This window comes from Urocitellus parryii, chromosome 3 (genome assembly GCF_045843805.1).
Source record: "Urocitellus parryii isolate mUroPar1 chromosome 3, mUroPar1.hap1, whole genome shotgun sequence".
Classification (NCBI taxonomy): domain Eukaryota; kingdom Metazoa; phylum Chordata; class Mammalia; order Rodentia; family Sciuridae; genus Urocitellus; species Urocitellus parryii.
In genome coordinates this window covers 174,415,172-174,441,347 of record NC_135533.1, presented here as the reverse complement: position 1 = coordinate 174,441,347, position 26,176 = coordinate 174,415,172, and the positions used below count along the sequence as shown (strand labels likewise).

At 33.1% G+C, this 26,176-nt stretch overlaps 1 protein-coding gene across 1 annotated transcript in view; it reads left to right on the top strand.

Annotated features, from left to right (window-relative positions):
• The window catches only part of Dnah12 (dynein axonemal heavy chain 12), a 262,207-nt gene that overhangs the window by 61,169 nt on the left and 174,862 nt on the right, over positions 1-26,176 (top strand). Inside the window, exons 17-28 of the mRNA XM_077795643.1 lie at positions 2,818-3,003; positions 3,998-4,198; positions 7,975-8,169; positions 15,249-15,370; positions 15,468-15,750; positions 18,084-18,203; positions 19,016-19,172; positions 19,695-19,867; positions 23,176-23,328; positions 23,833-24,072; positions 24,394-24,639; positions 24,973-25,092. Of these exons, the coding sequence (XP_077651769.1) occupies positions 2,818-3,003; positions 3,998-4,198; positions 7,975-8,169; positions 15,249-15,370; positions 15,468-15,750; positions 18,084-18,203; positions 19,016-19,172; positions 19,695-19,867; positions 23,176-23,328; positions 23,833-24,072; positions 24,394-24,639; positions 24,973-25,092 (2,196 nt within the window). The remainder of the gene's footprint in view (positions 1-2,817; positions 3,004-3,997; positions 4,199-7,974; positions 8,170-15,248; positions 15,371-15,467; positions 15,751-18,083; positions 18,204-19,015; positions 19,173-19,694; positions 19,868-23,175; positions 23,329-23,832; positions 24,073-24,393; positions 24,640-24,972; positions 25,093-26,176) is intronic.

Here is a 26,176-nt window from a genome sequence, read left to right as displayed (position 1 = left end):
GATTGGGAAGAGGGACAAATAAGCACTCTTTCTTCTCAACACTTGTATTATCTTATATATCTTATACATTAAAAAATTTTAAATTATTTCTTTGTTCTACCACCTTTGGAGTAGTTGTCCAAAATCTATTTTTCTCACTATATTTTATTCTCCTTGATGTGCAAGAACCATTTCTTACTTATCCTTGCCCCTTAACACAGTATATATTTAATGTGTTTAAGTTATGAAGTACAGTAAGAAAATGAGCACCCATGAATCCTTTCCTCTTCTTTAGACTCAGGTTACTAATACTGTTGTTTTCTTTCTGTGATTCCTTCCCTATTTTATCCCTTTAATTCCTCTTAAAGTTAAATGTATCATAAGTTTTATGTTTCAAATTCCTTTGCTTTTTTGTTTTAATCAAATTTGAATTTTTAATATTTATATATATATGTTGTAGATGGACATAATACCTTGATTTTGTTTATTTATTTTTATATGGTGTGAGAATTGAACCCAGGGCCTTACACGTGCAAGGCAAGCACTCTACTGCTGAGCCCCAGCCCCAGCCCCAAATTTGAATTTAATAAATATGCCATCCATAAGCAGTTTTGTATAAATTGATTTTTTAAAAAATGGAACACTATGATTTTTCCCAGTATATACTAGGGGTTGAATTCAGAGCCTCACAGACATTAGGCAAGCACTCTACCACTGAGCTTTATCCTCAACTCTTTTTATTTTGAGGCAGTCTTTTTGAGTTGCCCAGGTTGGCTTGAACTTGCTATTCTCCTGCCTTAGTCACCTGAATAGCTGGGAATACAGGTATATATCACCATACTCAATTCAAAATTATATTTCCTTTCTTTTCAACTACTATAGAATATTTCTTACTTAATTTATTAATTTTCCTAGTAATATGGTATATTTCCTTTTTGCTATTATCAATACTTGTTTTCTTAGGCATTTTGTCACAGTAATGGAAAGCTGGTTAACACAGATGAGATCTCATTGTAATTTTAATTTGCGTTTCCCTGTTTATTAGTGATGTTAAGCACATTTTCATGTACCTATAATACTGTTAACTTATAGTCTTGTGTCCTAGTGTATATGGGCAAAGAGTTTTTCTAAGAAAGGCATATGCCTAGTAGTGAGACTTCTGAATATTAAAATATATGGTTGTTCAGTTTTGTCAGAAAATTTCAAATTATTCCTCAGTTTAAATTCCTACCAGTCCCATATTCTCATATCATCAGATGTCATGATTTTTTGCTACTCTAGTAAATACAAAATTATGTTAATAAGGTTTTAATTTATATTTCCCTTATTTCTAATAAAATGTAACTTAGCTTCAAATTTTATTTATTAAACAAATTCTTATTGGTTGACAGGGATATAACTGGTGGTATTCTGTGTGCTTCATTGAGACATACCAGTAAAAAGAACAAAAATTCCTACCACCATAGAATTAACATTCAATTTGACTTTCATATTTCTTCTTCTGCATAATCTTCAATTATACCTTTGGACTCCACTTGTGTGGTTGGGTTGGTTATTTCTGTTTTTATTGTTAATATTTGGGATTTTTATAATATATTCTGGACAATGACCTTTGTCACTTATGTGAATCTCTATCATTTAGATTTATTTGTATCTTATTAGATTTATCTTTATTATTTAGATTTTCAATAACATTATTGAATAAAGTTATATGGTTTCTCCCAAATAGCTTTGCAGAGCTTTAATTTGATTATCGCAGTATACTTTATTTTGTTATTACTATTATAAATTGATCTTTTTATGTTTTTAGCCGAGACTAGTATGTAGAAATTTTATTTAATTTCTTTATGTTAATTTAATATCCAGAAACTATACATAGACAGCAATCTGTGAAGCATAATGGTTTTGTTTTTGGTTTTTAATCCCCATATCTTTTATTTATGTAAATTTTTGGACTGGCGGAAACACTGAATACATGTTGATTAGAAGTAGTAACAATTGGTATGCTTATTTTGTACCTGATTTTAAGAAAAATGTTCTGTTGATATCAAGAATGACAAATGTGTTGTTGAATATATTATTTTTATTTAAAAAAAACTTTAAAATTTATATTATTTTAAGCAGTACTTAAAAGCAGATATTACGGAAAAATGTAAGATGATGGTTAAAAACTCTTGATCTCACTCAGAAGAAATTAAAACATTGCTACATTTTGGCATTTTGATAAGGCTTTTTCCCCCTTCATATGTGTGTGTGTGTGTGTGTGTGTGTTATATTTTAATATTGTAACGTATGTTTCTACCTATAGTATATATAACCACTTAAAATTTCTAAAATAATGCTATAGCTTTAGTTACTATACTTTTATCAGATACATTTTTTAATATTTTTCTTTGGTGAAGGAAGGCCCTTTATTTTATTCATTTATTTATACGTGGTGCTGAGAATCAAACCCAGGGCCTCACACTTGCCAAGTGAGTGCTCTACTGCTGAGTCACAACTCCAGCCTTTATCATATACATTTTTATAGAACATTTACCTCTCATTCTGTATAACTTTTATAATTTTCTTGGCTATTTTTACATGCTTATTTTCAGGTTAACTTTTAAAACAAATTTTTTATCTTTAAATGTAAAAATGTATTTATTTCATCTGATGAACTTTAGAATCATTTTGTCAGTTTTCCTCTTCCTCAAAATGTAATTGAGACTTTAATTGTATTCCTGTAAATAGATTAAATAATTTGAAGAAATATATATTTCATACTATTAAGGGCTGTCTATAGAATATACATGTATGGGAATCAAATGACATTATTGTTTATATTTTTACCATTAGGAGTATATTCCTACTGTCTCCATTCTATGCAATCCAGGAATGAGAGCTCGTCACTGGAAACAGATGTCAGAAATTGTTGGCTATGACTTGACTCCAGACTCTGGAACAACATTGAGAAAAATTTTGAAATTAAACCTTACACCATACTTGGAAAAATTTGAAGTGATAAGTGCAGGAGCAAGCAAGGTAAATATCAAGATAAACTGAAATACTTTGATGAATTTGTAAATTGCATAATCATAACTTTGTTGTTATCCAATGTGTTTAGTACTGGATAGCAGTGGATAGAGATGAGGGCAAAAATGAGAGAACACTCTCTTTTCTGCACAAAGCATGTGCTTGCTTGTCTTGAATTCAGACTAGAAATGGCTTTTTTGACCTCTTCCTGATTCATCCACATTCTAATATGGCTGGATAATAAGCTTGCATTGATAAATGATACATAATTATTCCATTAATTATGTATTAGGGGCTGGGGATGTGGCTCAAGTAGTAGCACGCTCACCTAGCATGCGTGAGGCACTGGGTTTGATTCTCGGCACCACATCAAAATAAAATAAAGATATTGTGTCACCTAAAAAAAAAAAACCTAAAAAATAATTATTAAAAAAAAAAAGAATCCTGGGGAGGGGATGGGGTTGTAGCTCAGTGGTAGAGCACTTGCTTAGTATGTATGAGGGAAGCACTGGGATTGATCCTCAGTGCCACATAAAAATAAGCAAATAAAACACAGGTTTTAATAAAAAGACTCCTGGGCAGGTACATGTGTAACATGTGTAACATAGGTGTGTGTGTGTGTGTGTGTGTGTGTGTGTGTGTGTGTGTGTATGTATGTTTCCTAGTAAAATAAATGGCCATAGAGATAGGGTTCTTGAAATACACAGAAAATATTCAGACCTGGCCTACAGAAAGACTATGTTAGAGAAACTCCAGAAGGTATTTTATTCTGTTTTCCATTTAAATACTGACAGCAATAGTTTTTAGAGCAAAAAGTGAATTTTAAAGCTACATTCTTCTGACAAAATTTTGAATTATTAAAAAAAAAAACTTTCTAACAAAAAATTATTATGTTACAGAAAATGCTAGTGTAATGCAGCAAGTTGCTTACTGAATCACATGGGAAAAGGCAATATAGTAAATAAGACCCTCTTTTCACCAAAGCATTATTTCTCTCTTTTAGGAATTTTCCTTAGAGAAAGCCATGAATAACATGATAGGAACTTGGGATGATATTGCTTTTCATATAAGTCTGTATCGAGATACTGGAGTCTGTATTCTTTCTTCAGTGGATGAGATTCAGGCAATCCTTGATGATCAGATTATAAAAACTCAGACAATGAGAGGCTCACCTTTTATCAAACCATTTGAAAAAGAGATCAAGGTATGTTACATATGCAGTTTTATTACATATGTGCTATAAAGTAAACAAGTCCATTTGTTGAATGTTCAATTCATTCTGCATTTCCTCCTGTTTTCTGTCCCTCCTACCTCCCTCTTGATCTCCTTTTTCTTCTCTACTGATCTTCCCAACACCTGACGCACCCACCCCCACAAATTTTCCCCTTATTTTGCTCTAGCTTCCACCTATGAGAGAAAACATTTGACTCTTGATTTTTCTGAATTTGCCTTATTTAATTTAGCATAATGGTTTCCATTTCTATCCATTCACTAGCAAATGTCATAATTTTATTCTTTTTGCCTGAGTAAAACTCTTAATTCATTCATCTACTGAGAGTTGCCTGGGTTGGTTTCATAATTTGATTATCGTGAATTGTGGTGCTATAATCATTGAAGTGGTCATATCACTATGCTGTATGCTGATTTTAAAATCAGTATGCTGATTTTAGCTCTTTTGTATAAATACCAAGGAATGGGACAGCTGGGTCTTATAGTGGTTCCATTCTTAATTTTTTTAACCTTTATTTATTTTGGTGCTGGGGAATGAACCCAGGGCCTCTCACATGCTAGGCAAGCGTTCTACCACTGAGCCACAATCCCAGCCCCTATTCTTAATTTTTTGAGGCATCTCCATAATGCTTTCTGGAGTAGTTGTACTAACGTACAGTCCCACCAACAATGTTTGAGTGTACCTTTCTGCCCACATCCTCACCAACATATTTTTTAAATTTTTTTTTTTGGTTATATAAGGACATAATACCTTTATTTTATTTATTTATATGTGGTGCTGAGGATCAAACCCAGTGCCTCATATGTGAGAGGTGAGTGCTTTACCACTGAGCCACAACCCCAGCCTCCTCACCAACAATTATTATTATTTATATTCTTGATCGCTGCAATTCTGAGTGGAGAGAGATGAAATATTAGTGTGGTTTTGATTTGCATTTTCCTGATTGCTAGAGGAGTTGAACATTTTTTGTATATTTGTCATTTGTGTTTCTTCTTTTGAGAAATGTCTGTTTAGTTATTTTGCCCATTTATTAGGTTATTTGTGTTTTGGTGTTAAGTTTTTTGAGTTCTTTATATATGCTGGATATTAATCTCCCGTCAGAGGAATAGTAGGCAAAGATTTCCCCCCATTCTGTAGTCTCTCTCTTCATGCTCTTTTTTCCTTCACATTCCACTTATTGATTCTTGGTTTTATTACTTGAGCTTTAGGGCTCTTGTTTGAGGAAGTTAGTGCTTGCACCAATATGATGGAGTGTTGGTCCTATGTTTTTTTTTTTTTTCCTAGCAATTGCAAAGTTTATGGTCTAATTCCTAAGACTTTGATTCACTTTGATTTGACTTTGTGCAGCGTAAAAGATAGGGATGTAGTTTTATTCTTCTATATATTGAAATTAATCAGTATAATTATATTTTATTTTACATTTTTCCATCCTGTAAGATTATGTGGAGAGGGAGTGTAGGTAGGTACAGTGTATATTTTATGTGTATATATTTGTACACACACACACACATATAATTGTACTTTCATTTTAATTGCTTTCTTCTTCACCTGCTTATGATTTAGCCTTGGTTTGACTTAGATGGGGTATAATTATATGTGGATTTGAGCTTTTTTAAAATTTTGTTTTTAAATGTTGATAGACCTTTATTTTATTCATTTATGTATATGCAGTGCTGAGAATCGACCACAGTACCCCACATGTACTAGTTATTGAGCCACAACCCCAACTCCAAATTTGAGTTGTTTTGATCTGATATTTGTTTGTTCATATCTTAGTTTTTGTCCCTCATAGTGCCCCTTATTTGCTCTCTTCCCCCAATAGTATCCAATTTTCCTGTTTCTTCTTCCTCTCTTTTGTTTTTAAGTACTTTTTTTTTAACTCCTTCTCCTTTATATTTGTCATCTTCTACCTACCTCCTGCCTATCCTCTGTTCATTTTTAAAAGAGGTAATGTATTTTTTAAATTTTTTTAGTTTTAGATGAGCACACTATCTTAATTTTATTTATATATTTTTATGTGGTGATTAGGATTGAACCAGTGCCTAACACATTTGGCAAGTGCTCTACCACTAAGCTATAACCACAGCCCCACCTCTGTTCATTTCTTAAATATTTCAAATCTGTGTGCCATATATTGATTTGGCACATTTACATTTATTAACCAATTTAATTCATATAGCAGACCTCTAAAGTAGATACTTTGGTTATCTGTATAAGTAGAGAAGGAAACCAAGGAATAGAAGGTTAGATAATTTGTCTACATTCACTTAGCTAATAAATGACAGAGTGATTCAAACCGAGGCAATCTTTTATGTTATTTTAAAATTTTTTTAGTTGTAAATGGACACAATACCTGTATTTTATTTATTTAATTGTATCTGATGCTGAAGATTGAATCCAGTGCTTCACACGTTAGTTAAGCGCTTACCACAAGTCACAACCCCAGGCCTCTATTGTGTTTTTTACCAGCAATAACTTTTATTTATTTATTTATCTATTTATTTTTGATACCAGGAATTGAACCCAGGGGGGTTAACCACTGATCAACATCCTCAACCCTTTATTATATTTTATGAGTGGCAGGATCTGGTTGAGTTGCTTATAGCCTTGATAAGTTGCTGAGGTTGGGTTTGAACCTCAGCCTCATCCTCCCAAACCATTGGGATTACAGTTGATTTTATTTTAATTGAAAAATAATAACTTTGTGGTACATTGATGTTTTGAAGTATGTTTACAATACATAACATTTAATTTGAATATCAGTAGTGTTTTGTAGAAGATCTTGGCCATTATCTGGAAACAACAAAGTAGTGGTCTTCTCAGAGGACATAAACTTGGGTATTTTCCCATGAATCAGATTCATCTAGCCTTTCCTGATAGTATGTCTTTTGTGGAAAATTATTATTATTACCTGTTTTTATTTTTATTTTTTTTGCAGTACTAGGGATTGAATCCAGGGACCTCTACCCCTGAGCTATATCCTCAGTGTGGAAAGTTCTTATTTGTCTAACAAGGGGAATTTAGAAGACATTTAAAAGTTCTGCTAGAATTTTTTTTTTAAAGAGAGAGAGATGAGGCCTAATTTCTTGACATATAGGACTTTAGGTCATATTTTAAGAACTAAAAAGAGTTATATGAATTATTTTCAATTAATGAAATAACTTGTTAAACCTAAGAGATCAAGGAAATTTATTTTACCTTTTGTTCAATGTCATTTCATTTCTCTCCAAATTGTGTTGATGTAGAGCAGGATTCCTCACCCTGGTGCTGTTGATATTTTGGGCTGAGTAATAATTCTTTGTTATGGCCTGTGTGTTGTAGGACATTTAACATTATTTCTGGTCTTTACCCACTATATATTACTACCATCCTTTCCCTGTCATTTGTGACAACTGAAAATTTTTTTTAGACATTGTCAAATATTCCCTGGTGTGGAAGACAAATGGATTATGATTGACAACCACTAATATAGAGCAGGTTACATCCTTTTTGGACTTGGGGTTTTTCTAAAGGTTAGGAAACTGGTTTAATAACTTTATAGTCATTTCCAAATGTGAGTTTCAATGCTTTAGAAAAAACCCTCAGGCTTCCTAGAGTTTTTCTAAGCCTATGTAAGATACCCATAGCAATCTTTAGTTGTAAACTATTTTCCATTGATTAAAAAAACATTAAATTTTAAATAAATTTGTCTTATAATCTAGAGCATTTCTTTAATAACTGGAATTTAGTACAGTATGCTTTTCATTAAGGCTTGGGAGGACCGTCTGATCCGAATACAAGAAACAATTGATGAATGGTTAAAAGTACAAGCTCAATGGCTGTATCTGGAGCCTATCTTTTGTTCTGAGGATATCATGCAACAGATGCCAGAAGAAGGACGTCAGTTTCAGACAGTAGACAGACATTGGAGGGATATTATGAAATTTTGTGCAAAAGATCCAAAGGTGAAGTATTTGTTTTCACTCTTATAATAGGTGAACCAATCTTTCCTTCTTTTCTTCATTTATTTATTTATTTTTCAGTACTGGGGATTGAACCAAGGGCCTCAAGCCTAGTAGGCCAGAAATCTACCACTGAGTCACATATGCATCCCTGAACCTTTATTTTTGGATATTAAAGAAAGCATTAACTTTTTTTCTGATTACAGAAGTAAATCCTATGCAGTATATACAAATTAGTTCAGAAAATGTAAAAATGTATGAAAGTATTAGTAATTTAACTTTTCAATTCATAAAATACACTAACTTATAGCTCTCTACTATTTAGTGGTGCTGCTTCAAATGGACATTTAATTTACTTGACTATATAAAATCACCATTTCTCTCCTAACAAAATAAATAGGTAAATAAAATGGAGAAGTCAGTAAAGAATAGTTGATTGGTAAAGGTGATTCTCTGTATGCTCAAAAATGATGGAGAAAAAAGAATCTGCTCAGTTGATCTCAATTCATATGTATCTTTCCTAGTGAGGAAAATACCTTGTGTCTATTTTTAATACTGAAAACAGACTATTTTTCAGACACATAGTAACCACAGACCATAGATATACATTTATTTTTAAATCTGGTAATCAACTTACATAACAATTTATTTCACTTCTAGACTTATTGAGAGTCAATAGTATGCTGAAATTTATAAGTTTCAGAAATTTTGTCTTACCTGTTGATTTTAAGCTTTGTGATATATGAGTGCTTGTAAATCAGAGGGTGACAATTTTTTTCTGCAAAGGGCCAGGTAGTAAATATTTTAGGCATTGTGAGATATATGGTCATTTTTGCAGTGACTCAATTCTGCTGTCATTATAGTGAGATAATGGCTAGAAATAATATGTAAATGAATGGGTTGTCTGTGATAAAATAAAACTTTGGTTCTGGACACTGATATTTTTATATATCATAACAAAATCTTCTGATTTTTTTAACCTTCTAAAAGTATAAGAATAATTCTTAATTCATGAACCATATAAAACTTGCATCAAGCTAAATTTGGCTAGTGGGATATAGTTTATCATTTCCTGCGGTAAATCATGTTTATAGTTGAAGGCTGTAAAAGTAAAAATTAAAATATATACTCTTTCTACAGCATTCAGAAGAATGTAGGTGAAGTGAAAATATGCATGAGAACCATAATTTCTCATTTGTAATTAATATCCTTGATAAGAATAATTATGATCTATTGAATTTTAATGGTTTTTATATTACAAAACATTTCACTGAAGAGATACAAGATGGCCAGCTACAGGGAGGCTATATTCCTTGTTACTCTGTGCCTCAGAATTCAAGCAGAGGAAATAATGTTTCTCTGAGAGGCAGCTATCACTGCCCACCAACCTTCTGCTTTTTACCTGCCATTTGTCCACTGTGATTGCCTACTGCCTGCCAGCATATCACCTGCTTTTTGAGTGCAGATCACTTGCTGACGGCCCCCTATCATCCACCATTTGCCTGTTTGCCCACCTCTTGCCTGCCTATTGCTTGCCTTTCACCTACCCATTGCCTACTGCTTAATGTCCACCTGCTGATTGCCTGCTGGTAGCCTGCAAATTGCCCACAGACTACCAGGGGATTGCCTGCTGCCTGCTGTTCCCTGGAAATCCATTGTCACAGTACCTGCAGTAAGGTACTGGAAACCTTCAGGGACACTATAAGACTACAGTTAAGAAACTGTATTGCCTCAGATTCATACCGCTAGATGGTAAAACACACAAACAACATGAAAAAACAAGGGAACAAAGTGCCTCAAACAAACCAAAATGTTCCAACAACAGAATCCATAGACAATATAATAGAAGAAATGTCAGAGAAAGAATTTAGAAGTTTCATAGTTAGACTAATCTTTGAAATAAGGGATGGTATCTGAGAGAAAATACAGGAAGTGAATGATCACTTCAGTAAAGAGACTGAGATTATAAAAAGAAATCAAGCAGAAATCCTTGGAATGAAGGAAACAATAAACCAAAATAAAAATTCAATGGAAGATATCAGCAGACTAGACTACATAGAAGACAAAATCTCAGGCAATGAAGACAAAATATATACTCTTGAAAATAAAGTCAGCCTCACAGAGAAGATGGTAAAAAATATGAACAGAATTTCCAAGAAATATGGGATAACATGAAAAGGCCAAATTTAAGATTTGCCAAAATAGAGGAAGGCGTGGAGATACAAACCAAAGGAATGCACAATCTTTTCAAATGACATTGTATCAGAAAATTTCCCTAAAGAATGAAATGGAAAATCAACTACAAGAGGCTTATAGGACTTACAGGACCCCAAGTGTACAAAATTACAACAGACCCACACCAAGGCACATTATAATGGGATGTCTAACATATAGAATAAGGATAGAATTTTAAAGGCTGTGAGAGAAAAAAAGTCATATAACACATGGGAAAACCAATTCGGATTTCAGCTGATTTCTCAACCCAAACTCTGAAAGCCAGGAGGTCTTGGAATAACATATATTGAGCTTTGAAAGAAAATGGATGCCAATTGAGAATTGTATATCTAGCAAAATTAAGCTTCAGATTTGATGACAAAATAAAAAACTTCCATGATAAACAAAAATTAAAAGAATTCACAGCTAGAAAGCCTACACTACAGAACATACTCAGCAAAATACTCTATGAGAAGGAAATGAAAAAGAAAATAAAAACAATGAAAACCAGCAAAGGGAGGAACTACCACTAAAGGAAAGGACAATCAAAGGAGAAACCAAGTCAAGTTAAAAATAAAAAAAATAAACCCAAGTGACCAGGAATACAAATTATATCTCAATAATAACCCTGAATGTCAATGGCCTAAACTCATCAATAAAAAGACATAGACTGGCGATTGGATTTTTAAAAAAGACCCAACAATATGCTGTCTAAAAGAGACGTGCCTTCAAGGAAATATTGGACTGAACGTGAAAGGTTGGGAAAAAGTGTATTTCACGAACTGTGTAAACAAGCAGGAGTTTCTATCATATCAGATAAAGTGGACTTCAAGCCAAAGTTAAAACGATAAAGAAGGACATTTCATACTGGTTAAGGGAATCATATGTGAACAAGACATAACAATCCTAATATATATATCCCAAACAATGGAACATCTACATACATCAAACAAACCCTTCTTAATTTCAAGAATCAAATAGAATACAATACAATTATACCAGCTAACTTTAACCTCTCTCACCACTGGATAGATCTTCCAAACAAAAACTACACAAAGAATCTAGAACTCAATAATACAATCAATGACTTAGACTTAACAGACATATATAAATTATTTCATCCATCATTGAGCGAATACATTTTCTTCTCAGCAGCACATGGATTCTTCTCTAAAATAGACCATATCTTATGCCACAAAGCAACTCAGCAAATACAAAAAATAGAAATCCTACCCTGCATTCTATCAGATCATAATGGAATGAAACTAGAGATCAACAATAAAATAAAAAATAGAAGACACTCTAACACCTGAGACTAAATAGCATGCTATTGAATGATGAATGGATAGCAGAAGAAATCAGGGAGGAAATAAAAAATACTTAGAGGTAAATGAGAACACCTGTACAACATATCAAAATCTCTGGGACACTATGAAGGCAGTGCTAAGAGGAAAGCTTATTGCATTGAGTTCACTCATTGAAAGAATAAAAATCCAACAAATAAATGACCTAACATTACATCTCAAAGCCCTAGAAAAAGAAGAACAAATCAACACCAAAAGCAGTAGGGGACAGGGAATAATTAAAATCAGAGCTGAAATCAATGAAATTGAAACAAAAGAAACAACTAAAAAAATTGATAAAACAAAAAGTTAGTTCTTTGAAAAAATAAATAAAATTGATAAACCCTTAGCTATACTAACAAAAAGAAAACACAGATTACTAAAATTTGTGATGGAAAAGGAAATACCATAATGGACACTACTAAAATACAGAAGATAATTAGAAACTATTTTGAAAATTTATACTCCAATAAAATAGAAAATCTCAAAGACATCAACAAATTGATCTACCCAGACTGAATCGGGATGACATACACAATTTAAATAGACCAATTTAAGCAGTGAAATAGGAGACACCATTAAAAGCCTACTATCTAAAAGAAAAGCCGAGGACCAGATGGATACTCAGCTGAGTTCTACAAGATCGTCAAAGAAGAATTAATATCAGTACTCCTGAAAGTAATTCAATGAGGCTAGTATCACCCTGATACCAGACGACGACACATCAATGAAAGAAAACTTCAGACCAATATCCCTGATGAATGTAGAAGCAAAAATTCTCAATAAAATTCTGGCAAATCCCAAACAAAACATATTAAAAAGAAAGTGCGCCACAATCAAGTGGGTTTCATCCCAGGGATGCAAAGTTGTTTCAACATATGGAAATCAATAAATGTAATCCATCATATCAATAGACTTAAAGAGAAGAATTGCATTATTATCTCAATAGATGCAGAGAAAGCATTTGACAAAATACAGGACCCTTTCATATTCAAAACACTAGAAAAACTAGGGATAGTAGGATCATACCTCAACATTGTAAAAGCTATCTATACTAAGCCCAGGGCCAACATCATTCTAAATGGAGAAAAATTGAAAGCATTTCCTCTAAAAACTGGAAAGATAGTGATGTCCTCTTTCACCACTTCCATTCAACATAGTTCTTGAAACTCTAGCTAGAGCAATCAGACAGACCAAAGAAATTAAAAGGATACAAATGGGAAATGAAGAACTCAAACTATCACTGTTTCTGACTACATGATTCTATATTTAAAAGATCCAAAAAAATTTCACCAGAAAACTTTTATAATTAGTAAATGAATTCAGCAAAGTAGCAGGATATAAAATCAATTCTCATAAATCAAATGCATTTCTATACATAAGTGATAAATCCACTGCAAATAAATTAGAAAGACCACCCCATTCACAATAGTCTCAAAAAAATACCTGGGAATCAATGTAACAAAAGGATGAAAGACCTCTATAATGAAAACTTAGAACACTAAAGAAAGAAATTGAGGGGCTGGAGTTTTGGCTCAGCGGTAGAGCACTCCTCTAGCACGCGTGGGGCCCTGGGTTCAATCCTCAGCACCACATAAAAATAAAATAAAGATATTGCATCCGACCACAACTAAAATAAATTTTTTTTAAAAAAAGAAAGAAATTGAGGAAGACCTTAAAGATGGAAAGATCTCCCTTGTTCTTGGGTAGGCAGAGATAATATTGTCAAAATAGCCATATGACCAGAACTGTTATACAGATTTAATGCAATTCCTATTAAAATCCCAATGACATTCTTCATAGAACTTTCTAGTTATATTGCTTTTTCTAATAGAGTAATCATGAAATTCATCTGGAAAAATAAAAGACCCAGAATAACCAAAGCAATACTTAGCAAGAAGAGCGAAGCAGGAGGCATCACAATACCAGATCATTGGTATTGGTACCAAATACCAAATTGGTATTTGGTACCAATACTGCCTGGCATTGGTACCAAAACAGACATGTAGACAGTGGTACAAAAGAGAAGACACAGAGGCATAAATATTGTTTTTTCATAGTAGATAAAGATGCCAAAAACATACATTGGAGAAAAAATAGCCTATTCAACAAATGGTGCTGGAAAACTGGAATCTATATGCACCAAAATGAAATTAAACCTCTGTCTCTCACCCTGCACAAAAATCAACTCAAAGTGGATCAGAGACTTAGGCATTAGAACAGAGACTCTGTGCCTAATAGAAGAAAAAGTAGGCCCAAATCTTCATCATGTTGGCTTAGACCCCAGCTTCCTTAACAAGACTTCTAATGTGGAAGAAGAAAAACAAGAATCAATAAGTGGGATGGATTCAATCTAAAAAGTTTCTTTTCAGCAAAGGAAACAACAACATAACGAGAGAGCCTACAGAATGCAAAAAAAAATCTTTACCACATGTACCCCATATAGAGCACTAATCTCCAGGATATATGAAGAACTCAAAAAACTTAACATAAAAAAACCAATCAATAAATGGGCTAATCCAATCAATAAATGGGCTAAGGAAATGAACAGACACTTCACAGAAGAAGAAATGAAATTGATCAACAAATATATATATAAAAATTCATCTCTAACAATTAGAGAAATACAAATCAAAACAACTCTAAGATTTCTTCTCACTCCAATCAGAATAGCAATCACCAAGAATATAAGCAATAATTTATGTTGGCAAGGATGTGGGGAAAAAGTACCCTCATATATTGCTGGTGGGACTATAAATTGGTACAACCACTATGGAAAGCAGTATGGAGATTCCTCAGAAAACTTGGAGTGAAACCACCATTTGACATAGTTATCCCACTCCTCAGTTTATACTCAAAGGATATAAAATCAGCATACTACAGTATCACAGCCACATCAATATTTATAGTAGCTCAATTCACAATAGCTAAACTATGGAACCAACATAGTTTAGCTATTGTGAATTAGATGCTTTTCAACAGATGAATGGATAAAGGAAATGTGGTACATACACACAGTAGAATATTACTCAGCCTTAAAGAAGAATGAAATTATGGCATTTGCAAGTAAATGAATAGAACTAGAGAATATCATGCTAAGTGAAATAAACCAATCCCCACAAACCAAAGGCAGAATGTTATCTCTGATAAGCAGGGCATAGTGAGGAGTCAGGTAGGGAAGAATGTTGGAACTTTGGATTGTGCAGAATGGGGAGTGAGAGGAGGGGTGGGAGTGAGAAGGATAGTAAAATGAGATAGACATTATTACCCTATATACATTTATGATTACACTACCAGTGTGACTCAGCACCATGTACAGCCAGAGGAATGAGAAGTTATGCTCCATTTATGTACAATGTGTCAAAATGCATTCTACTGTCAAATATAACTAATTAGAATTTTTAAAAATTAAAAAAATTCACCGTGTAAACTTTTTGAAATTATAATATTTTATCATATAGTATAGATTGTTTAGGTCTTATATCTAGTATACAAGTGTCTCTTATACCAACATGTCTCTTTTAGGTTCTTGCTGCTACTTCTTTAACAGGTTTATTGGAAAAACTACAAAACTGCAATGAACTTTTGGATAAAATTATGAAAGGACTTAATGCATATCTTGAAAAGAAACGTCTTTTCTTCCCTCGGTATGATGGATAATCAGAAGTGCTATGATTTAAAATGTTATCTGATATTGATGAATATCACTAAAGTTTTTGTATTTGCTTTTTTTTTTTTTTTTAGTTTTTTTTTCTTATCTAATGATGAAATGTTGGAGATTTTATCAGAGACCAAAGATCCACTTAGAGTTCAGCCTCACTTAAAAAAATGCTTTGAGGGCATTGCTAAACTGGAGTTCCTTCCCAATTTGGACATTAAGGCCATGTATAGCTCTGAAGGTGAGCGAGTGGAGCTTATTGAACTCATTTCCACATCTATAGCCCGCGGCGCTGTAGAAAAGTGGCTCATTCAAGTAGAAGATCTAATGCTTCGAAGTATTCATGATGTGATTGCTGCAGCCAGGCTGGTATGTTTCTTAGGACTTAATGTATAAAACTATATTCTGCAAATGCTGTTTAGAAGGTTTGAGTTGGTAATAAATTAATACTTAAAGTTCTTTCTGTTTTAAACCATTTATTATTTTATTTATTTGTAACTAACATTAAAATAACAATATTAGTTAGAATTGATAATATGTGTCTAAATATTACAAAATGATATTAGAAAAATAATAAAAGGTATTTTTATATAGAATGGGGGAGGGCCCACTGATAGGCTCTTAGAGAAAGTGAGGTTGAAGCTGAGACACAAATGATAAATAGGGAATAACCAGGTGAAAAGCAAGTGGAAGAGTGTGTAGGTGTCCTGTGTAAAGGTCCTGGGATCAAAAAGAAGCAGGGATTTGTGAGAACCTGAAAGAAGACAACTGTGTCTGGAATAGAGTGAGTACAGAGTGAAGTCAGATGAGGTTGGAAAGGAACACAGTTAGTAGATTGCATTTTATTTTAAATACTAAGAAAGGCTAAAGGTATTTTAATCAGAGAAAGGATATAGTCTGATTTATATTTTTACACCACTATGGCTGTGGTATAAAGAATGAATTAGTTGGTATATGAAAATAGGAAGGCAAATTGGGAGGCACCAAATGAAAAAGATATGGGCTGGTACTAGGGAAGTAGCAAAAATGTGGAGCAAAGTAGACAGAAACATAATTTGCAGTTAATTTCAACAGGTCTTGGTGATGAATTGGTTGTAGAGTAGAAAGATGAGGAGGGGCAAGTCTCAAGAATTAGCATTAAGTTTTCTGATTTGAGTATATGTGTGGCATTAACTCTGTGGGGATGCCTGGAAGAGAAGCAGGCTTGTGGAAGCTTGGGAGAAAAATCATGGGTTTAATTTGAGACGTGTTTAATTGAAATGCTTATAAGGTAGCCTTGTGTATATGTCTTGTAGGCAAACCATCATGCCCTTCAGTGCTTGGCTGCCCTGTAGGTTAGTTCTCCTCAAATAGTTAAGTGAATGATCTAGTTCACTTGCTGCTTTTTACACTTACACCTACTTTAAAATTCCAAATGAGACGAACAAACATCGAATAATAAATTGGAAAGAAATATAACACCTAGGTAGTACATGTACCTCACTTAATGATAATCTTGAATGATAAACTTCAATGTGTTTCTGCCTTAGGAACACAAAGGAGCAATTATATTGTACAAGAAATAGTTTTTGAAGCCCTTATAGACTTATATTCAGCAATTCTCTGCATAAATGAAGTAGCCTTTTTATTTTATCAAGAGCCCATTCAGCTCATTCTTTTGGGGTAGCTTTTCTGTTCCTGCAGATAAAGCTGTACTTTTTCTCTCCTTTCACTACTTATAATTCCAAACAAACTTAAAACACACAAGAAAGAATAAACATTATCCATGATAGTATTTCCTTAATCACTATAGAAAATATGCTTTAATATCACTGCTCACCCTTCTTTAAAGCCTTAGGTTATTGTCATTTGTTTACAAAGATTGCTAGTAATAAAGATTTTGTAACAATGTATATTTATAGTCTGTGTTATGTTAAACACATTCTTATATATAAGATGGTGTGATTGTATTGAAAGCATAGTTTCCATTAGCATCAACTTCAAAATTCAATCTGTACTTCGTTTTCTCAATATATAATTTATGTCTGCATTATCATTTATTATCAAAGTAAACTATTTTTATAATGAATCCACAAATCTATTTAAATATCTTTTAAATATGAAAGCTTTAGAAATAAATGAAAGTATACTTTGAACACCACAGCACAGATTTTTTTCAATTATATATAATCAGACAAATTGTTTATGTACTCTGGTCATAGAAGTTTTTAGAAAAGCTGTAGATAAATAGTATAAGGGTTGTAACTTCTAGTCCAGTTTTCTACTAGATTATATAGTCACCTTTTCAACTAAATATGTCATCAATATACAAAATCTATTTGACTTTATTTTTTACAGTTTAAGTTGGTTTGTAATAAAAGTAATATGTATTCTATGTAAAAACTTGACAGCTCCCATAGCAAGGAATATAAAAAAATCACATAGAAATAAACTTCAAGAAGAATCAACAATCACATTTGTCCAGAGATAACCCATTACTAGTATACTGATGCTCATTTTTAGTTCTTCTATAAATAAAGAAACGTCAAAAATATAATCTTGGTTTGTAAAAATTTTCACATCTTTTAGTCTTCCAAAGTTTTTCATGGATGTATGATATTATAACCCACAAATATACTAAATATTGAACTTTACATTATAAAACATTTAGCTTCTTTTCTTCTGCAAACTTTTAAAATTAGAAATTACTTTTAATTATTTAGGCTTATCCAGAATCTCCAAGAAAAGACTGGGTTAGAGAGTGGCCTGGCCAGGTTGTACTTTGTGTTTCTCAAATGTTCTGGACTTCTGAGACACAGGAAGTTATAAGTAGTGGGACAGAGGTAAAGCATTATTTGATTTTGAACAACATTCTTTACTTCATTGCATATTTCTTTAGTTTCTTAGTTAGCTTGTGTCTCTGTTTCTTTCTCTCTCTCTGTGTCTCTCCTTCCCCCCAACTCTCCCTCTCCCTCCCTCCCTCTCCTCCCTCCCTCCCTCCCTCCCTCTCCCTCTCCCTCTCTCTCTCTCTGTCTCTCTCTCTGTCTCTCTCTCTGTCTCTTTCTCTCTCTCTGTCTCTTTTCAGTACTAAGAAATAAACCCAAGGGTGCTCTACCACTAACCTACATTGTCAGCATTTCTTTATTTTAAGGCAAGTTCTCACTAAGTTGCCCAGGCTGGCCTTGGACTTGCAATCTTCTTGCCTCAGCCTCATAAATTGCTGGGATTGCAGGCCTGCACCTATAATCACTGCCCCTGGCTGTTTGTCTATTCTTTGCAAAGGCAATACTTCCCTAAATTTCTGTATATAGTATTAAAATTATATAATTCTTAGAAAACTTATTCTTTTTACTGGGTTTAGTTTAGAGAAAATCCACTCTATAATGTATTTCTTTTTTTTTTAACTTTTTTTTTTAGTTGTAGGTATACACAATACCTTTATCTTATTTATTTTTATGTGGTCCTGAGGATCAAACCTAGTGCCTTATCCATGCTAGGCAAGTGCTCTAACACTGAGCTGTAACCCCAGCCCTATAATGTATTTCTATATGGGATAGATTATGAAGTCATAATTCTTTTGTAAATGAATAAATATATAAAATATAGATTTAGGTAATGCATATAAAATCCATTAAATTGTTTTATTATTTTGTAGGGATTAAAGAAGTACTATATGGAACTCCAGAATCAACTAAATGATATTGTAGAGCTGGTAAGAGGAAAATTGTCTAAGCAGATCAGGATCACTCTGGGGGCATTAGTTACAATTGATGTCCATGCTAGAGATGTGGTCATGGACATGATTGAAACAGGTTTGTGACTTCTTCCTTTAATATTTTTAAAAAATATTTATTTTTAGTTGTAGTTAGACATAATACTTTGTTTTATTTATATGTTTTTATGTGGTGCTGAGGATCGAACCCAGGTCCTTGCCCGTGCTAGGCGAGTGGTCTACTGCTGAGCCATAACCCAGCCCCTCTTCCTTTAATATTTTTAAAAATCTTTTTTTAGTTGTAGATGAACATAATTTTTTAATCTTTATTTTATTCATTTATTTTTACATCGTGCTGAGGATTGAACCCAGTGCTTCATATATGCGAGGCAAGCACTCTGCCACTGAGCCACAACCCCAGGCCGACTTTTTCCTTTAATATTAAAGTTAAAAATATTTATAGCTTTCCGGAGTAAAGATTTATTACTGTATGTCTTTTTCAACAGAATTGCATGATCTTTTCTATGAAAAGTTGGAAAACGTGAATTGTTTGATATTTGCTGATAAAATACTATTTTTCGAATTATTTTCATTTAAGGATTATGTGTTTTATTCTTTCTAGGTGTCTCACATGATACAGATTTCCAGTGGCTTGCTCAGCTTCGTTATTATTGGGAATATGAGAATGCTCGAGTTCGTATCATTAATTGTGATGTAAAATATGCTTATGAATATCTTGGTAACTCACCTCGACTTGTCATTACTCCTCTAACTGACAGGTGTTACAGAACATTGGTATGCATTTAATTTTTTTTTTTGGTACTGGGGATTGAATTTAGGGGTACTCCACCACTGAGCCACATCCCCAGTCCTATTTTGTATTTTATTTAGAGACAGGGTCTCATTGAGTTGCTTAGCGCCTCAGTGTTGCTAAGGCTGGCTTTGAACTTGTGATTCTCCTCTTTCAGCCTCCTGAGCCACTGATATTACAGATGTGTGCCACTACACCTGGCCTGCATTTAAATTATTTTAATCCATACATTAAAATTACTTTTCAGTGAGGTGTCAAATTTTCTTGGCTAAATTTAATATGGCTCTCTTCATTTATTGTTTTACTGGTAGTAGTTGAATACAATTATCCCTTCCTGATCCCAAATTTTCTTTATGTGAAATTATGGCAATAAATAATTACTTCTGGGTACTTTTGTAGCATACAAGAATGTTTTTATTCTAATGTATAGAAGTTGTGAGTCTCTTCCATTGTGAATAATTAGAAAAAGGGAAGGACTGAAAATATGAAAATAAAGCCAAAGCTTCACAAAATAGTATTAATTTTTATAGTGGGATACTGGGAGAGATGAGAGAAAGATGAGAAAAGTACCTTTGGGTACTGGAACTCCAACTTAGTGCGACTCAATAGGAAGGACAGAGCTTAAATGTAGGGGATGACGCTTAGTTAGGCCTGTGCTTAGTTGTGAAGCTATGGAAGATAGAACAATGACTGTTAAAACCCTGGGAATATGGTTGCCAGGTTTACTCCCAGGTTAACTCTGAATTTAAAACAAATAACAAAGACAGTCATGTGTCACTTAATGATAGAGATATATTCTGAGAAATGCATCATTAGGTGATTTTATCATGCAAAAATCAGAATATGCCTTCACAAAACTAGATGGTATAGTTTATCTAAAGTGTGTTGTATATATCATCATCTATGTAGTCCACCATTGACTGAAACATCATTATATGATGCATGACTGTAATTTTTTTAGTATGTCCTCAATATTGCAAGGGACATACTTTTGTAATACTAATAAATTATTTATTATTTATCTGAAATATAAATTTAATTAGGCATTTCAGATTTTTCTGTGCTAAATCTGGCAACCCAACCTGGGAATTGAAGAGGAACATCAAGCAATACCAATCCACTTATGTGAGTAAGTGAAATGAAGGCGTCTTCTATTGAGTTCTCTAGAAGCAGAGAAGAAATAAAGATACTTGTGCAAATGATTTATTTCTTAGGGAATGCTCTCAGTAAAAATCTGTAAGGAAATGAGGGCAACAGTTTGGGGCTGGGGAAAAATTAAATGAAGAAGTGGTTTGAGCAATGGATAGTTGTAACAGGATCTCAAGGGGAGCTTTGAGGCATAAATGACATGAGTTACTTTACTTTAAGGTAATAAGATCTGGCTTTTGTACCCCTTTATTGTCATTGGTTAGTCACCTCTTTGACAAAGGAATGAGTAAGCTTTCCAGTATTTGCTGATGAGGTAGTTCTAAGAGGAGAGCAAGTTGAGGACAGTTCTTAGGAGAAAAAAGCAACTCTGAGCTATTTGCAACCAAGATTTCACAGCAAATGGGAGCTGAATGTAATGACCTGATAAAGGGGGATTTGGATGAGATTCTAAAGGGTCTATGATATTAGATAATATCTATGATATTAGAACAGGCTGTAATTTCTATGATAAAGCCTTTCACCAAACCCTCTGTTTTTCAGCAAGCTACCTGAATAAAATAGGCATTATTATTGCTGTGAGTATATACGTGACTGCATGACCAATGTAATTCTGCAACCTGTACACTCAGAAAAATAAGAAATTATATCCCATATGATGCAAATGTATGATATGTCTAGATCATTGTTCTGTCATGTGTAACTAATTTTAAAAAAAGAAAATAGCAACTCAATCGTGAATTCCTAAGAACAAAGAAAGCATCACAATTTATGAACTAAAACCAAAAATAAATAAATAAAAGAGAAAATAATAGGCGTACAATCAAAATAAATAAAATAAAAAGAACATACTTGTAAGTATTTTCTTGAAGTTGAGGGGAGAGGCCAAGGTTCCCAGAAATTAAGTTAATGAACACTAACAGTATAACATTCACTATAAATTTAAAACAAGTATAATATCTTTGATATTGACTTTATTTACTTAGCTATCTCTGTTGGTTTTTTGGTAAATGTGAAAATGTTTATCATTTTTATAGATTTATTTTAAAAATAGACTGCACTTTTTAGAGCAGTTTTAGGTTTATAGCAAAATTAAATGGAAAGGACAGGGTTCTTTTATTTCCCCTGTACACCCAAATTTACAATCTTGATCCTTTAACCCTATTTTTTTCTAAAAGGAGTTAAGTTTCACAAACTCTTGTGGTGATTTTTGTGAAACAAATTTCATAATTAGAACAGGCTGTAATTTCTATGCTAAAAATTTCTAGTTGCTGTTCTAATTAATGTAAAGACCCAGAAATAATTCAGATATTGCTGATGTTTACTTAAGGAGCTTAAATACTAATTTATGAGAAAAAGAGTGTATGTAATAACATTACAAGGCAAAAAAACAATAGAACTGGTAAGAGAAGTATAGAACAGTGCTATGGGCATGGAGAAAATGGAGAACGTATGGAGAACAGAAGACAACAGCCAGGCAAATCATGGCCAAAATTTGTAGAATAGTTCATTTGTTTCTCTTTCAAACAGTACTCACTTCAGGTGACTGTCCTCTTCAACTGACCATCTAGAATGTGTCACTATTGTCTTCTAAAGTCATCTCCATAACTTCTAATTAAAACCTTTTTGAACTAATTTTACCCCTTCAAAGCTAGATGTTCTTTGTTTTTAAAGGCAGATGGCTACATATGAAATATTAGAAAACAAGATTTTGACGCATTTTCATTCTTCTTTGGGTATTTTAAGCTGCTTTTACTTTTTGCAACCAGAAACTTCTATGCTAAAAAGTAACTGAACACAATGGGCATGGTAGCATGTTCCTCTAATCCCAGTGGCTCCGGAGGCTGAGGTGGGAGAAGCATAGTTGAAAGCCAGCCTCAACAATGTAGCAAGGCCCTCAGCAACTTAGTGAGACCCTTTCTCAAAATAAAATAAAAAAGGGCTGGGGATGTGGTTCAGTGATAAAGCACCCCTGGGTTCAATCCCTGGTACAAAAATAAATAAATAAAAGTAACAACAATAAAATATATAACCAGCTTCTCTGAAGCTACAACTAAAAATAAATCCATTTGGTAAGCAATTATCTATTTGTTTGTTTGTTTTCGGTGATGCATAGTTTCCTTTTCATATATATTTTCCTTTTCAGATAGGTGCCTTCTATTTAAACCTTGGAGGTGCTCCAGAGGGACCAGCAGGCACAGGAAAAACTGAAACTACCAAGGACTTGGCTAAAGCTCTTGCTGTACAGTGTGTGGTATTCAACTGTTCAGATGGGCTAGATTATCTAGCAATGGGAAAGGTGATTCATTTACTGAGTTGGTAATATTAAATGTTCCAAACTTTATAGCTTTAAGTCTAACTGGATAAACTGAAGCAGACTTATATAAATACTATCGCAGTGTGGGTTAAGCATTTCTTGAATGTTGGCTTTAGAGCTAAAAACATTGTTTTTATTCTTGGGACTTTTATCAAACTGAGCTTTCAACTTTTACTCAAAAGGTTAAACATTTGTTTTAATAATTGGTGACATTTCTGCCATGCACAGTGGCACACTCCTGTAAGCCCAGTGGCTCAAGAGGCTGAGGCAGAAGGATCACAAGTTCAAAGCTAGCCTCAAAAACTTAGCAAGGCTCTAAAGCAAAATAGTAAGACCCTGTCTCTAAATAAAATATTGAAAAGGGTGGGGGTATATCTCAGTGATTAAGCATTACTGGGTTCAATTCTTGGTACCAAGAAGAAAAAAACATATATTGATGACATTTCCCAAGAAAAATCACCTCTATTTTTCTTTTTTTTCCCTTAGTTCTTTAAAGGATTGGCTTCTTCTGGTGCTTGGGCTTGCTTTGATGAATTTAATCGAATTGAGTTGGAGGTGTTGTCAGTGGTAGCTCAACAGATCCTTTGCATTCAGAGAGCCATTCAACAGAAGTTGGAAGTGTTTGTTTTTGAAGGGACAGAACTTAAGCTCAATCCAAACTGTTTTGTAGCTATTACCATGAATCCTGGCTATGCAGGGCGTTCTGAATTGCCAGACAACCTTAAGGTAATATTTGTTAAAGTTTTAAGTTTGTTAATCACAAATAATAGCACAATATTCAAAATATTAAAATTCTTCCCATGTATCTGTCATTTCCATTTTGACTCCATTTGATATAAGGTATGCTTCTAAAAATTTTTTTAGACATACAAAAGATACTAAGCACATAAACTATAATTGTTTTTTCAGTAGCACTTTAATATTTTTATGAAACTGTGTTGCTATGGGGCAATAAACTTGAATATCAACACATTTTCTTTGAATGCTTATAACTAGTTTTTAAAATGGCTTATATTATGTAAATATTTCATTTATTATACACTCCAGGTTCTTTTTAGAACAGTGGCTATGATGGTTCCAAACTATGCCCTTATAGCAGAAATTTCCCTCTACTCCTATGGATTTTTGAATGCAAAACCTCTGTCTGTGAAGATAGTAATGACTTACAGACTTTGCTCAGAGCAGCTCTCATCGCAATTTCATTATGACTATGGAATGCGAGCAGTAAAAGCAGTTTTAGTGGCTGCTGGAAACCTAAAACTAAAATATCCAAATGAAAATGAAGATGTATTGGTAAGTATTAAATATTTATATACATCTAAATATACTGTGAAATTTTCAGTAGAAAAGTTTTTTAGTGAGATCAGTCAGGAACTATGCAGAGGCAAGTAAGGCAGGTGTTGCTTCAAGTCTTTTTATGTGGGGTTGAAATTATAGTTTTGGGTTATGTTTATTATTATTTATATGAATACAAGGACCTTTTGGCTTGATAAGCATAGAATTATTTTTATTTTTTTCACTGTGGGAATTCCATGGAGAAATGTAAAATAAACTTTTGGTTAGAGGGGTGGAATGGAACAATAAATGTAGGCAATTAACTTATTTTGTCCTTTTTTGTGATTTTAGCTTCTTCGATCAATTAAAGATGTGAATGAACCAAAGTTTCTGTCACATGACATACCTTTATTTAATGGCATAACTAGTGACTTATTTCCTGGTGTTAAACTTCCTGAAGCTGACTATAATGTAAGTGAACCTGTGTGAATGACTTGCTTTGCACAACAAATTCAACTGATTACTCAGTTGTTCACAGAGTTTTATTAAAGTAATGAAATTACTCTGTTTGGAGGATGGTAGTCTATTTAACCACTTTAATTAGGATAAGTAAATTTTGTTACCTTCTGTTATATGTTACCAGATTTAACATATTTAAAATTTAAGTCAAAGGTAATGTTCTTTTTAAGAGAATAAATCTTTAATTTCCTATCTTGAGATTAATAATACCTTCTAGCATACATACTATAATACTTAGTGTTGTGTGTGTGTGTGTGTATATATATTTTAAATTTTAGTTGTAGATGGACACAATACTTTATTTTGTTTATTTATTTTTATATGGTGCTGGGGATCAAACCCAGGGCCTCACACATGCTAGGCAAGTGCTCTATCACTGAGCCACAACCCCAACCCTTTGTTGTATATTTTTTTCAAGCAGAAATGAAAGTAGTAAAACACCCTATAGTTAACATAGTAAGGGTTTATTTCTCAAGTTTAACTAATGTACTGACCTTTTTCCTAAAGGAAGCAATCTTCCCCTCTACCAGATAAATGGTAATGATGGGTTGTGATGGACGTGTTAATTAGTTTGTTAACTATCACACAATTATGTATTTATATCAATCATCATGTTGTATATCTTGAATTATATCAAATTTTATTAAGCTTTAAATTTTAGTTGAAAAATAATAATTGCTTATATTTATGGTGTTGTTTTGATACATTTATACACTGTGAGATCACCAATTCAAGTAAATTTGTGTATTCATCACCTTGTATTTTTATCATTTCTTTATGGTGAGAACATTTAAAACCCTCTCTTAGATATTTTGAAATGTACAATACATTATTATTAACTATAATCACCTTGCTGTGTAATAGCACATCAGAATTTATTCCTCCTATTCAACTTTGACTTTTCTTTCCCTCTCCACCTGCTCCTGCCCTTAGGCACTAGTAACCACCAACTTAACTCTCTACTTCTCTGAGTTTGACTTTTTTAGATTCTACAAATAAGGGAGATCATATGGTATATGCCTCTCTGTACCTGGCT